General features: G+C 46.1%; 2 protein-coding genes across 2 annotated transcripts in view; one reads left to right on the top strand and one right to left on the bottom strand.

The window, feature by feature from the left end:
• REV3L (REV3-like, polymerase (DNA directed), zeta, catalytic subunit) overlaps positions 1-4,015 on the top strand; it is a 69,517-nt gene extending 65,502 nt beyond the window's left edge. The window contains exons 32-33 of the mRNA XM_010008390.1: positions 914-1,123; positions 2,871-4,015. Of these exons, the coding sequence (XP_010006692.1) occupies positions 914-1,123; positions 2,871-3,011 (351 nt within the window). The 3' untranslated portion in view covers positions 3,012-4,015. The remainder of the gene's footprint in view (positions 1-913; positions 1,124-2,870) is intronic.
• A 3,522-nt stretch (positions 4,016-7,537) lies between these two features.
• The window catches only part of KIAA1919 (KIAA1919 ortholog), a 9,005-nt gene continuing 2,686 nt past the window's right edge, over positions 7,538-13,856 (bottom strand). The window contains exons 2-4 of the mRNA XM_010008379.1: positions 13,673-13,841; positions 10,568-10,684; positions 7,538-8,757 (exon numbers count right to left, since the gene is read on the bottom strand). Coding sequence (XP_010006681.1) covers positions 7,538-8,757; positions 10,568-10,684; positions 13,673-13,838 — 1,503 coding nt within the window. The 5' untranslated portion in view covers positions 13,839-13,841. The remainder of the gene's footprint in view (positions 8,758-10,567; positions 10,685-13,672; positions 13,842-13,856) is intronic.

Below are 13,856 nucleotides of genomic sequence, written 5' to 3'. Positions count from 1 at the left end.
AGTTTGAAATTCTTAATATCCAAATCTGATTTCCCTAAAAGTTAAACAAAACACTGAGAGGCAGGAAGAGGAGTTTAAGACACTGTAGGCTGTGGTTCCCCTGATGAGAAGGGATGGTGAAGGACAGTGTGTAGGTGCAGTTTAGTTATTACTCTGCTCAGACTTCAGCAGCGCAGCAGCTGCATCCTGTTTTCCACTGAAAACTGTTAATAAAAGCCTTGATTGGCTTCAGTTCTGCTTGTTCTCTCTACCTGTCTGATGGCACTGTGACATTCACCCTCAGTATCTCCAACAAGCTGCTCTAGAAAGGCAAGAAGAGCCCTGACTTTGCAAAGGCCGGGGAGTATGGGGAGGTGTTGGAAGCAGGAGAGGGAAGGACAAAAGCACAAGTTGTGCAAAAGGAGAGAGTGCAGGGAACCACCTTCCCTGGGCCAGGGGACAGTGGTGGAGCTTTGTCTGGGGAGATGGGACCCTGAGCTAGAGCCACGGACCAAAGGGAAGTGGCAGCTCTGGGGCTGGGACTGGGACTGTCCCCCCTCGAGGGGGACAGGATCTGGCAGCCCCTGGGGCTGCAGCCAGGGCACGTCTGGATGGGAAGTAGATGAGCCCCTACAAAGGGGCAACTGCAGGAGGAGGAGTTTGAGATGAGATGGGGAAATCAGCACAGGACAGAGGATTTCTGCAGTTACTCTTTCCTTCTGATCAGATGCCAAGTGAAGCAGGTGTGGGTGGCTCTGCTCAGGGCATCACCTGTGGGCAGGCACTGTGCTCCTCAGAGTGCTGCAGCCCATAGTAACAACCTGTGTGACCCCACGGCCTGCAGGCTGTGTTGCACTTCCACAGTCCTTTAAAAAAATACCTCGTGTAATGAAGGCATGTGGGAAACTGCTCTCTTCCTTCTTTTTGTGAACAGATCCAGAAAGCTGCCTCGGCCGCCCGCAATGAGCTGGAAGGACGCAAAGGCACCATCTCCCAGTACTTCCCCACCCTGCACTGCCCCGTGTGTGACGAGCTGACCCAGCACGGGATCTGCAGTTCCTGCAGGAGCCAACCACAGCACGTGGCTGTGATCCTCAACCAAGAGATCCGAGAGCTGGAGCGTAAGCAGGAGCAGCTGCTCAAGGTAGGATGATGTCTGCCAGCCCAGGGGCTGGGGTTTCGAAGCAGCGTGGTACGGAATGGAAAGTACAATCCTAGAATCACTGGTTTGGGTGGGAAGGGACCTTGAAGATCACCCAGTCCCAGCCTCCCTGCATGGGCAGGGGCATCTCCCACCAGAGCAGGTTGCTCTGGGTGTCAAACCCATTGCAGCTTGTTCGCTGCTGAAGGCAGCACAACTGATCTCTGGCTTTGTGTAAAACCACAGGCAAACGGGGGGGATCAGAACAGAAGGTTCTTTTCTCTCTCTCTGCTTTTTGTAAGGGTAACTTCCATGGTTTGTAGGTGCCTTTTTATGGCGACAGTGATGGGGAGTTGTGACAAGAGGAGGCACCTTTTCTGCACTGAAATAACTAACAACGTTCCAATAATGAAAATGTTCATCCAAGAAAATGTATTTATTTATACATGTAACATGGATGTTTTAGCTTGGGGGGGGGGTTCTTGTTGCCTTTCCTCTTGATAGGAGTTTTCCAGGCTGTTTTTTTCCCTTTAGCTGTAGGTCAGTTAAGAGGGTGCCTGACTGAGCTCACCAATACCCTCTAGCAAAGCACGATGCGTTTCCTCACCTGATTTTCATTAGTTAAAACCAATAAATTTTTTGGTTGAAATGTATTTTTAGCACTAGCACATAAACCATGTTAAAGACTTGTCTGAATTGCAGGGATATAAATGTTCCTGTACTCCAGGCATTGATTTGATAGGTTCCCATGGGGTTTTGTTGCTAGAAAACCATTAAAATTCACGACTCATAAATACTGCATGACCAAAGTATGGACTTCTGTTCCTTGCTGTATTTTGTAATGTTGGCTCTGATCTGCCTTGTAAAGCAGGAAAGGAAGGTGCTGAATGTTCTGCACTTCTCCTGTGGCACTCTGACCCCTTCTGCATTGCCTTTATTCTGGAATAACTCAGAACCTGGCAGATGGGTTCAGCCCCATGGAAGGATCAGTGGGTTTGATCAGAACATTTTCTTCTTGCAACACATGACAGGTCGGCAGGGCCTGGATCCTGTTCTGGTCAGTGCTGGGTAGCTCAGCCTCTCTGAGCATCTTACTTTAATGTAAAGATCAAATTACCCTTCACAGCTTCAGTTTTTGGCCTCCTCTATTATAAGCCTGCCAGAGCCAGCAGAAATTGTACATTATATTTAAATGCACTTAAAAATTACATGCCATAAACAGAGGCAGTAGACTTCTGCACAAATGGAACTTGAGTGTGTCTTGAGTGCTGTTTAGTTTGGTCCCTTGCATCCAGACCTGCCTGTCTGACTTGGGAAGTGAAACTCTAACTGAAGCTTGAAACCAGAGTAGTTTGTCTTGTGTAGAGGGCACCTGCAGGATACCTGCTTTGTCTTATTTCACTAGAAACTTTCATACAGGGTCAGTTTATCATTAATATAACACACTGCTTCATTTAAATCCACTTGACTTACCTTATTTTTCCAAGTGCCACCACATATGGGTAGAACTTAATTAGCAGGATTGAAACCCAAGCTGTTGACTGGAGCCAGCTCAGGGTGGGTGGCACCAGCAGGAGCAGGAGAGTGGCAGGAGAGGCTGCAGCAGAGAGGGGAGCTGCTCTGGACCTTGGGGCTCACAGGGCTGGGTCTGTTCTGACACAACATCGAGGATTTTAGAGCCCCAAGAGATTTGTGCCTCACTGGTGCCAAGTTTAAACTAACCTGGTTTGCTTTTTTACATGTACCCCAGATATGCAAGAACTGCACAGGCTGCTTCGATGGACAGATCCAGTGTGTCTCCCTTAGCTGCCCAGTGCTCTTCAAGCTGTCCCGCGTGAGCAGAGACCTGTCCCGGGCTCCCTACCTGCGCCAGCTCCTTGACCAGTTTTAAATGATCCCTGTTACAGGATTCCAGGTGCTATTTTTTTTTCAGTGTTTACCACACTAAGACTATTGTGCATGGTGCTTTTTCAAGTCTCATCTAGTCCAGGATTTCCATTTTAACTGTTGGGTTTATTATCTGAAGAATAATGAACGCTTATCCTAACTAAATTAAAAGAACCGACACGTGTTGATCTACGAGTAGCTCACTTTTTAAGATGTACAAATCTTTCTTTCATGTTTCTAACATACTGTTTTATAATGCTGATGTTGGAATAGCTACGTGTAACACCTTGTAAATCCATTTCAAAGCAGAAGTCAAGTTTACTTCCTGGAGGAAGGAGCACTGAAAACCTCTCGAAAGGCTCAACCCATGAGTGTGTTCTTGCCCCGTTCCCGCCCACACCTGTTACTTACATTTTACCCATTCACTTTATAATTTTGTCTGCGAAATATTTTGTAAATACACTTTTTTACTTTTCAAACAACTGAGTAAAATAATGTGCAATGACTTTTATACAGATAATTTTAAAGTTGGTTGGTATATCTCCTCCTCAGTTTTGCTTGATTCCAAGTAGATGGTTATTTTGATCAGACTGTGCAAGCAGTAGTACCATGTGTAGCATTTTGAAACATTATTTTCTAAAAATTGCTGTCTTGCTTTAGCTATTAATGGGGCATTGTGAGGAACTGTGCAAAGACATTTTTGTTACAAACCTGTGGGACTGTTGCAATACTTTAAATATAAAATTTTATTCCATTTTTGCTTGTTTTGTATAGACATTTCTATTGCTTCTAAATATGCTTAAAATATTTTCTTTCCTTACGTACTGTACAGTTAAATCTTATTTGCCACCATCTTGACAAAATGTGTATTTAGAATATTTGTATAACTGTATAAAATGGAAAAGGAATTATGTGGTCAGTGCATTGTTTTCTAAACTGGAAATCATTTTGTTTTAGAAGTTAATAATGGAAACCATATTAAAGTTGAATAAAATGATATGGTAAAAATTATATGTTGGGTTTTTTTTAATAATTACCCCCAATTGCAGATTCCTTTGTTCTCCTCACTTGCCGCACAAGTATTTGTAAACAAGATGGATCACAGAAGAGTTAAAAATCCACAATTTAATTTCCAGCTTAAGATTTGGGATCTAAAAACCTCAGTATCAACTTTGAAAGCCTTCCCCAAACCAGAAGGGAAACATTTCTGGTTTTCCAACAGTCAAAACAGGAGCAAGTTTTAACCTCAGAAGTCCAGAGGACATTTGAAAACTGGATTAAAACTTCATTTACATCAAGGACCCAGAGTGCCTTCTCCAGTTAAGAATTTATTACATTCAAAAATACAATTCAGGCTGTTAAATGTCACATTACACAGTTCCATGTAAACTCACACCAAGCAGAACAGACCCGACACAGACACCAGAACATCACACCCTGTGCTTCTATGCAAACTAACCAAAAAACAACACCCCCCCCCATCAAGGCACTATAAGAACATCCCCCCTTTACCTGCACCTGCTAGACAACAATTTACTTTGGAAGGAAATTTAAACATGAAAGCTAACATTCCTTGTCTAAAAACAAGTCTTAAGGAACACCAGGATCCAAGATCTAGGAAACATACAGCCTTGAACATCAAGGAAGTCTAGAACTGCTGTGAGCCTTGGAACTGTCCTCCAGCTGTTTGAACCTCCTCTGCTTTAACCACTTCCTTCTCAGACAGGCAGCCCCTGCTCTGAAAAACATGCTCTTAGGGAATAAAGAGAACCAAGCCCATACTTATCTTCCATTTGAGGCCAGAACTAAGATGTTGAAGGTTCTAGGTCCCAAGATGACACCCAAGTTAGACTCATCCAAAGGCCTCCACCTGTCACCTGCACAAGACTCTCCACACAGCACCATTCCCGAGCACTGTGTGAGTTCCACTCTGTCCTCCTGCCATTGCCTTTTAGAGCTGTTCCTTTTGGCAAAAGCCTGTGCTGAGCTTGGCATTCCAGGCTGGCACTCTGTGCTACATAGGCCTCCTGCTTTTAAAGGCGGGGGGGGAGAGCAGGGATGAATTCAAGTGACTCATGCAGGAATTAATACAGCCAGGCAACTATAAATAAATCAATCACTGTTTTGCACAGTGTTTTTACACTCGGTAGGAAGACAGCAGAAACACAAATTGCAGGTGTGTGTGTGTGTATATACATATATATATATATATATATATATATAAAAGCAGTTCAGGAGGCCAGGTTAGCCAGCTTAAAGAGACTACAGCCTATTTCCCATTTTCTTGTTTTTAGCAGTTGATCATGCAAGGTTAACTATCCCTGAGAACAATCTTACAGACATTCCAATTTCAAATTTCATTCCAAAAAATTAGCATATGACTTCTGAATCATTTAAAAAACATCCTGGTTACCAGGTGTGGGGTTGTTTTTTTTTCCAACTGATTTTTCTTCTGGCAACATGATCTCAGGTCTGGGTAGGGAGGTGACAACTTCTTTACATCACTGTGGAGTCAGGTGCAGCCTGTGGGGCACAGCTGCAGCAGGGAGCTGCACCAGATCCATGTCCCTGTCCTTGGTTTGTTGTCCTGCAGAGCCCAGCTCTGCCATAGGAAACCTGAGACCTCCCCGGGCAGGGAGTGGGACCTCCCACCAACGCAGAGCAGCAGCAGCAGCAGGTATCACCTCCCTCCAGCCCAGCAGGGTTTGTCCTAATCAGCAGGTAACACTCCCTGCTCTTGACAGGAGTTCTATGGAGTGCAAGAGAAAGGGGAACCTGCAGCAGTGCAGGCTCCATCTTCAGCCCTGGCTACCTCTGCCACATCACATCACTTGGTACCATCCACAAGTCCACATAGACCTTCCTGCTGCTGAACAATGTCACACGCACCTAAGGCAGGATTTGTCCTGACAGGTAGAAGCATATCCTGTCACTGCAAGCACAGGGAACCCTTGAGTGGCATGTGGAACAAGGCTGAGTTTTAAAGTGCAGGTTGATGCATTGCACTGGAAAAGACACCACAGGGACACACAGACACACACAGGGAAAACAAAGTGCAGAGGGAGAGGGAGGCACTTCAGCAGAGCAAGATGCCAAAAAATGATGCATTTTTCACTACAAGTTCATCCCTGCTTCTTACTAACTTCTCAGAAGGAAGGAAGAAGCCACAAGATTCTAGGCTGCATACTCAAGACAAGGGAGGGAGCAAAACAGAGCTGAAAATACAGGGAACATCTAAGGTTTTTGTGCTATGCTGCATCTTGAGCTCTATTGTCAGTAAAATTCTTCACAAGAAAATTACTTATAAAAGTGCAAAGTAAAAAAAAGCCCAAAGATGAGCACAATGTAATCACACAGCCTTTAAAAAAATCTGTTCAAATCTGGAGTGTCAGACAAATGTCAAGCCCAGTATTTCAGGGTTCAATGGTTCAGACTCCCATTTTGTCATGAGCTGCTGCTTTGTTTTCTCTCCCTGGCTAGGGCTGCCTGGTCTGACAGGTCCATCCCAGGTGCTCCTGCTTGGCAGCAGTGACCCTACCCCTACCAACCACTGCTGCTCCACCAGGAAGAGCCTCCTGTCCAGCACCACCCATGGGAACGACCCCCAGACAGCACCAATCTGACTGGGAAAGGGGCAGGGGATTGTGCAGTGCAACCGGGAAGGATGTCTCACCAGTAATTCCCTCTCCTTTTCAAACTTCCATTTTAACACAACATTCCAGTCCTGGCACTGGAAGCCAGAGAAGTTATTACAACCTTAATTTAAGCAACTGGCTGAAAAATACCATAGCCCTATGTCAATACCATCTCCTAAATCTGTTTATCTTCACACATGCCTTGATTTCAGTGCTGTAATCAAAACCACAAGTACAATCACAAGTACTTGAGACTACTTAGATTTCTCACCACCATTCAACTGGTAAATCCAGAGTTAAGCATTAGAGCAGATTAATACCACCCATTTTGCCCCCCCTCCCAGACACTGCTTTTAAATGGCCCAAAGGCACAGTTCCACTTCTAAAAATTAATTTGTCATTTTTTCTCAATTGACAGAACCAGAACATTCCAGTTTGCCAATGGGTTCTCTGATTTCCAGCCATTGGGCATCAACTGAAATCTGACTTCATGTCCTGGTTCATGTCCCACACCAACTCGCACTGCAGCAGGAACATTCTTCTTCCAGGAGATAAGAGCTCAACATCACAGATCACAGATTTCTCTCCTCTCCCATGAAAACACTGTGTGACCAAGCTACCTCAGAACTGCACCCTCACTCACCTCCCAAAACCGGAGTGGTCTGAGCAGTCCCCTGTGCATGCCCCACATTTAGAAAACGTCTCTGCTCTTTGTGTGCTCCCGCTCCAGGACTCATCCCTGCAGGCTGGAGGTGAATGAGGAGAAAAGGCTGGACAAACGGGAATGGAAGCACTGAGCTCTGCGCCACTGACAGGACTCTTGAACCACTTTACAAGAGCAGCTACAATTCCATTGCACTTCCCTTTAACAAACACAAGGCAGTCAGCTTTTACTCTAATCATTCTTCTCCTGGTCAACATTCCCATCTTCTCCCCCAGGGGAGCCACCCCCAACCAGTGGAGGATCACAGGATACATCTTCCAGGTGGGGCTGGAGAGTGACTTGGGCCGGAGAGTTCCCTGGGATCTTGCGGGAGGTCTCTACCACAGAGTTTCTCAGCGCGTCATTCATTTCTATCACCTCAAAGTCTGCCTCGTTCCACTCTGCTGCATCCTCCTCATCTTCTTCATCCTCAGTGAGCCCTGAGTTTGACAACAGAGCTTTCTGGTACTCTCTGTCCCTTGTTTCTCTCAAGTTGCTCTCTTGGGGAGAGTTGGCCAATTTGTACATCACGGGGAAGAGGAGCACGGTCATCAGCGAGGTCACCAGCGAAGCATACATCACCACGGGGACGTGGTGGAACCTGCCCTGAAGATACCCCACCATGGCAGGGATGCACATCTCGCCCAGCGCGGCGCCCACCACGAAGAGGGAGGCGGATTTTCCCTGCACCACCGTGTACTGCTCCACCCAGGAAATGCCACTGGGGAAGACCGTGGCCATCGACGCCCCGTAGACGGCGGTTCCGGCCCACAGGGAGAGTGGGTGCTCCGCAAAGAAGGCCAAGCAGAAAGAGGAGGCAGCAGAGCCCAGGAGGCTCAGCAGGATCATGGTGCCCGGGTAGAGGCAGGCAGCACAGAATATGGCCACACCCCGGCAGGCTGCAAATGCACCCCAGAAGACAGAGTTCAGAGCAGCTGCTTCGTTCTCTTGCATCTCAGCAAAGACCTTGGCGTAGGTGAAGATGTAAGAGCCGTAAGTGACCTCTGCTCCCACGTAGCAGAAGAAGAATACGAACATGAGGGCAATAAGGGTATAGTGGTATTTGGCAAGCGTGCCTTTCTGCTGAGAAGCCTTTGATTTCTCTCGAGCTGAGCTGCCCTTTGAATACAAGATAAAAAAGAAAAAAGAAACAAACAGGAGATAGGTCCCTATGACCACATAGGACCACAAGAAATCTGCACCAAAATGTTGCTTCAGTCCTGTCGGCACAGATCTTGGCACAGACTGGTTTGTCTTTTCAACCACTGGAAGGTCTTTAGATTCGGGGCCTCCCAAGGCCATTTTAGCCAGGAGGGGAGCAACAAATGCACCAACAGCAAAACTGAAGTGTAGGGCCTGCATGTGTGGCCCAGCCTCTGCTCCCCAGGTGTTCAGTGCCAGCACATTGCCACCTGCAGAGGGGAGACAGGAGGGTACTGTCATTTTAGCCTGCAAACAGATATTGGTTAAAAAACAAACAAACAAAACAAAACAAACAAAAAACCCATAACCAACCTGGATTAATTCACTTGGAAATAATACCAGGTTTAGCGATAGAATCATAGAATGTGAAGGGTTGGAAGGAACCTACAAAGGTCACCTAGTCCAACCCCCCTACAATAAGCAAGGAAAATACATTGGTCAACATTGCAGTGAACTGAATTTCTGCCTGTAAGCACCTTAAACCCACGTGAGCTTTAGGGAGGCAGCCACCCAGTGGCTTAATCCAGCACCAGTGCCTGTCCTTAATCACCCTACTTGACAGTTTGCAGCATTTATCACCTTTTTTTTAAAAAAAAAAAAAAAGAAGCAGATTTTGAGCAGAAAAAGCTCACTTTTACAAGCAACAATGCACAAAGCTGAGGATCAGAGGTCTCATTAAACAGCATCCCAGGAAACATCAAGAATCACTGGTGTCTCACAGGCTGGGACTAGCCCAGCTGCCTTCAAACAACTAATGCTGCTTCCAGAAACAGAAAGGTTGAGAGGAAAACAGCTGCAGAGACCGAATTACAACACCCTCAGATCAACAATAAGCCAGAAAATAAGATCTCAGAGAGACATTTAGACATTTTTAAGTAGTCTCTGAGAAGAATGCAAGAAAACTGGAGCAGTGGTCAACTTCCTGTGCTGCAGTGCAGCAGCCCTTGTCACGCAGCACCAACACACTTCCAGATCAAGTCAGTTAGTTGCCTTCCTCTTAGTTTCTCCTGCTGGGAAGTGTCCCTGTCTCAAGGCTCTGACTTCAGAGCTGCACAGCTACCTACCCGGTTCATGAGCCACAACACTCCAACACTGATGTCCTCTGGTGGTGTCCTGATCCCCATCTCAAGCATGCCAGCATTACCCAGCTGTTCCAAGGCAGCCTCAGGTCTTTCCTGTGGCCTCACCTCCTGACCCAGCCTGCCCACTGCAGCCATCCCTCACTCCCTCTTCCAGGCCATGCCGAAGGAACTAATCCATGCAGACCTTCCCTATCTGTACCTCTGGCACCACTGACCTTCCCACAGCACCTGCAGACCTCTGCTCTGCAACTTCAACAGTACGTTTTTCTCCAACAAGGAGCCTCTACTGAGAAACTGGTTTTCAACAGGTTTCCAGCAGAAATGTTTTCCCCAGGCTGTTTGCAGCAGGCACATGCCATGGACTTACAATTTGGGGCATGGAATAAATCTGTATTCCCAAACACCTAAGTGAGGCTGGAGTAGGGCAGCAAACATTAACATTCCTCAGTTCAGGGAGATGGAGGACATGGTGTCAGCGAGCTGTGGCAGTAGATGCCCAGGCCAGACTGAAGTGGCAAACTCCAGCACAGCAACTGATCTCAAATCTCTCTTCAACACCAGGGCTTGCTCAGGACTAATTTTGTTCCAGCTGGCACTAATGAACCATAACCCAACTAGCTTCCTCTAGATGAGTCATTTAAAGAAAACACTGTTTAAAGAGCACAGGATGCTTTCTTTATGCCTGTAGCTGCCCAATGAAACGTGCACTGACATTCTCCAGGAAACGAGAGACACGCACCTTCCCAAGCCCCTTCATGAAGGCAGGCCTGCTACAGAGACACAAACACTGGAAGTCTCAGTATCCCAGGCAGATGAAACAGCTCCCCACTTTCCATTCAAAATGTGTCCAATTAAATACCAGGAACAGTTTGGGTGAATTTGAATTAAAATGCCAACTACTTCAGTGAAGGAATTATCAGATCATGTGGTCTCTTACCTGTGTCTAGAATTCCCATCGAACCTCCGATAACTGACATCAAGGCAGTTAACAGCAGGGATTTCTTACACCAGGGTATCCCATAGAGCCCAACTGTTGTTCCAAACATGGACAATGCTGGAAAGGTTAAAATAAAACAACAAAACCCCCCCAGATAAATCAGTTTTCATTATAACAAAGAGCAAACCAAGAAACACAAATCCATTCATCATTAGCTTTACAGATAACCCACACAGGTGGTGTCACCTAACAACGTCCACTAATGATTAGCAGAAGCAGTGAGGAAGTTCAGCATAATAATTCTCCACTTGAAAAAGAAGGATTTTCATCAGAATATAAACACTGTGTGAAAAATCTGCTTTGCTGAAGCTTCATTTGCAAAGGGGACAGCATCTGCTGCTACAACACTAAGAAGTCTTCTGCAAACTTCTGATCTATAAACACTACTTTTAAATGAAAGAAGTAAAACATGGTTTGGAACAGTATGAAGTTTTTCTTCTGAGAACTACAGAGCATCACATTTGGCTCCATTTTAAAAGAACTAAAATCACTGAATTCTTAAAATCCTGGGCCAAAATTTCTTGGCTAACGAGCAACCTCCATACAGAAGGGCTGACTTTAATTTACATTCTGTTCTCACATGAGGGATGCATTCCAAGGCATTTCTGGAGTTCTAAGAGACAGAACTACAAAATTTGTCATCATAAATTTACCAGCAATTTATTAACTGCATTAGTTTTGCTACTATTGACCCTTAAAACATGCCACTTCAAAAAGTATTTTTTAGCAGATGGAAAGTATTTTTACTGCAATTTGGGAGGAAGTTCAGCAGTTACGTTCTAATGCTTATAATCACCTTCATAACAAAATAATCTGCAATTAGCATCTTGAATGTACAGTATTAGGTTTCTTGAAAGCCTGCACCAGTTCAGACATCTCAATGCTTGATCATACATGGGGCAGATACTTGAAGATCAATGGGGATTGATGACATTAAGAACTCAGGTCAATTCCAAAGAAAAACAACAGAAAAAAAACAAGCATCCAGAACCCTAGAGCCCTAGAAAGATATTTGGGATATGTGCCTCACAAAATACTTGAGGGCTAGGATGCTGGGATGCAGAGGAGAAAAGGTAAAGATGGGGTATGTTACATGCAGCTTCTCAGATGCCCCACTCAGAGCTGAAAAGTAACTTCTCAGCAAATTCTGAGTTTTCCCCTTCAACTTTTCACCTGAAGATTGGTACTTAAATGCTTTCTTGACAGATTATGTCTTAGCAGCTGAGTTTCAGCAATTGAAAGATGGGAGGTAAAACTACCTGAGCCAAAATCTCTTCCAGGCAGCCCTCAGATGACAGAAATGAGAGAATCATAGAATCATTCAGGTTGGAAGGGACCTCAAGGATCATCCAGTTCCAGCCCCCCTGCCATGATCAGGGAACCACCAGCCCAGGCTGCACAAAACCTCGTACAACCTGGCCTTAAAAACCTCCTGGGATGGGGCATCAACAACCTCCCTGGGCAACCCATCCCAAGTTCCTCACCACCCTTAGGGTGAAGAATTTCTTCAACTAACCTAAATCTCCCCTCTCTCAGTTTATAACCATTACCCTTTGTCCTATCACTATCTTTTCTGACGAAAAGCCCCTGCCCAGCTTTCCTGGAGCCCCTTCAGGCACTGGAAGGTGCTCTAAGGTCACCCTGAAGCCAAGAGATTCAGTGGTTCAAATTTTGGTTTTGCCATAAGTGCTACCAAACTGGAAAGGATTAGGATATGAAACATTCTCCAAGCATTGCTGACAGACAGCCATCCTGTGTGATATATCAGGAAAACAAGTCAATACTAAATGATGTCAAGTTAATACTTCCACAGGTGTATTAATGCCGTTATGGAAGGTAGAGTCTCAAATGGAAGGTAGAGTCTCAAATGCCAGACACACACAACTCTGACTTTGTCAGATGTACAAGGCAGCTACAAGAAACCTGCTTTGCAGGTGGGGGAGAAGAGCAACAGGAAGGATGAAGTAAAGACACCTTAGAACAAGAGCAAGTCAGAAGAACTGGTCCAGGGAGGTGAAGACAAGAGAGGGGAAAAAAGCGAGACAGACAGACATTATATGACATGATTGCACCTGACAGCAGAAGAGAGGCATGCAGGGATAAGATCAGACTTAGTTCAAACACCAGCAATGCAATTTGGACCTTCTCATGTTCTCTGAACTCAGTGATCACAGCACAGTCCTCAGAAGGGACACAATTTTGCTCCTCTCCCCAAGTATGGGAAGGGAAAGGAAGAGCCAGCCCAGGTATCAGCTTTAATCCCTGACTTACAGCACAAAGCCACACACCACTTCTGCTGCACTTGAAAGAAAAACAGCCAGAGCTTCCCCCAGTGTAGGTGTGCTCTGAGAACCTCCACCTGAACAAGGCACTAAGGCAACTCTGACAGGAGCACCTAATTTCTGGGTGCTGAGTGTGGATTCTGAGGGCCAAGCAGCCCCACTCTGCCAGGATCATGACCATCCTGTGCTCCCACTGGAGAGCTTCCACCTGGCCAGAAAACTGTTAAGATCATAAACTGTGGTTCCTTTAAACATTTTCACAGCCAGGCAGCAACTAAGCAGCAAGTTTACACCACCACAGAGGCAGTTTAATGCTTTTTCACTCTGAATACATTCTAATTTGATTAAGACCCTGTAGTCAAAGTCTTAGTCCTTTCGTTTGATACACAAAAATGGGCACTTTGCTAATCTTTAAGAAAGAGAAGGCTTTTACAAAGCTACAGAAGCGTCCCTCGGTGTGACTACAGTTTTCTGCTGTGTGCAAATTAAAGCCGAAGCACAGGTTCCCCTGTTCTCTGTATGCGTTTCATAGAGAAAGACTGCAGAAACCTCTGTGTCCCAAGAGAACCTATATGAAACGCTGTACTTTCTTTGTCCAAACCACAGACACCTTTGGGTCAATGCAAACAGGTTTAGTGGTTTCAAAGCCCAGCAAGCCCAACGGTAACACCCGCACACGGTGTCAGCAAAGCAACAACACGGAACAGCGCGGCGGCGACCGAGAGACCCACGGGAACCCCGGATCCGCGGGTCTGGCACTCACCCAGCAGCAGGTGGGGGTCCATGCAGTCGAAGAGCACCCCCCCGAGCACCGACCCGCCCAGGTAGCCCAGCGACCGCCCCACGAAGATGTAGTAGATGTCGCTGACGTTCCTGCGGACGTTGGCGGCCAGGTTGGGGAACGTGGGGCCCAGCACGGCGATGCTCATCCCCTGCAGGGCGGCACA

Source organism: Chaetura pelagica, unplaced genomic scaffold, assembly GCF_000747805.2.
Source record: "Chaetura pelagica isolate M959 unplaced genomic scaffold, ChaPel_1.0 scaffold62, whole genome shotgun sequence".
NCBI classification, from domain to species: Eukaryota; Metazoa; Chordata; class Aves; order Apodiformes; family Apodidae; genus Chaetura; species Chaetura pelagica.
This window is presented reverse-complemented; position numbering and strand designations above follow the sequence as displayed.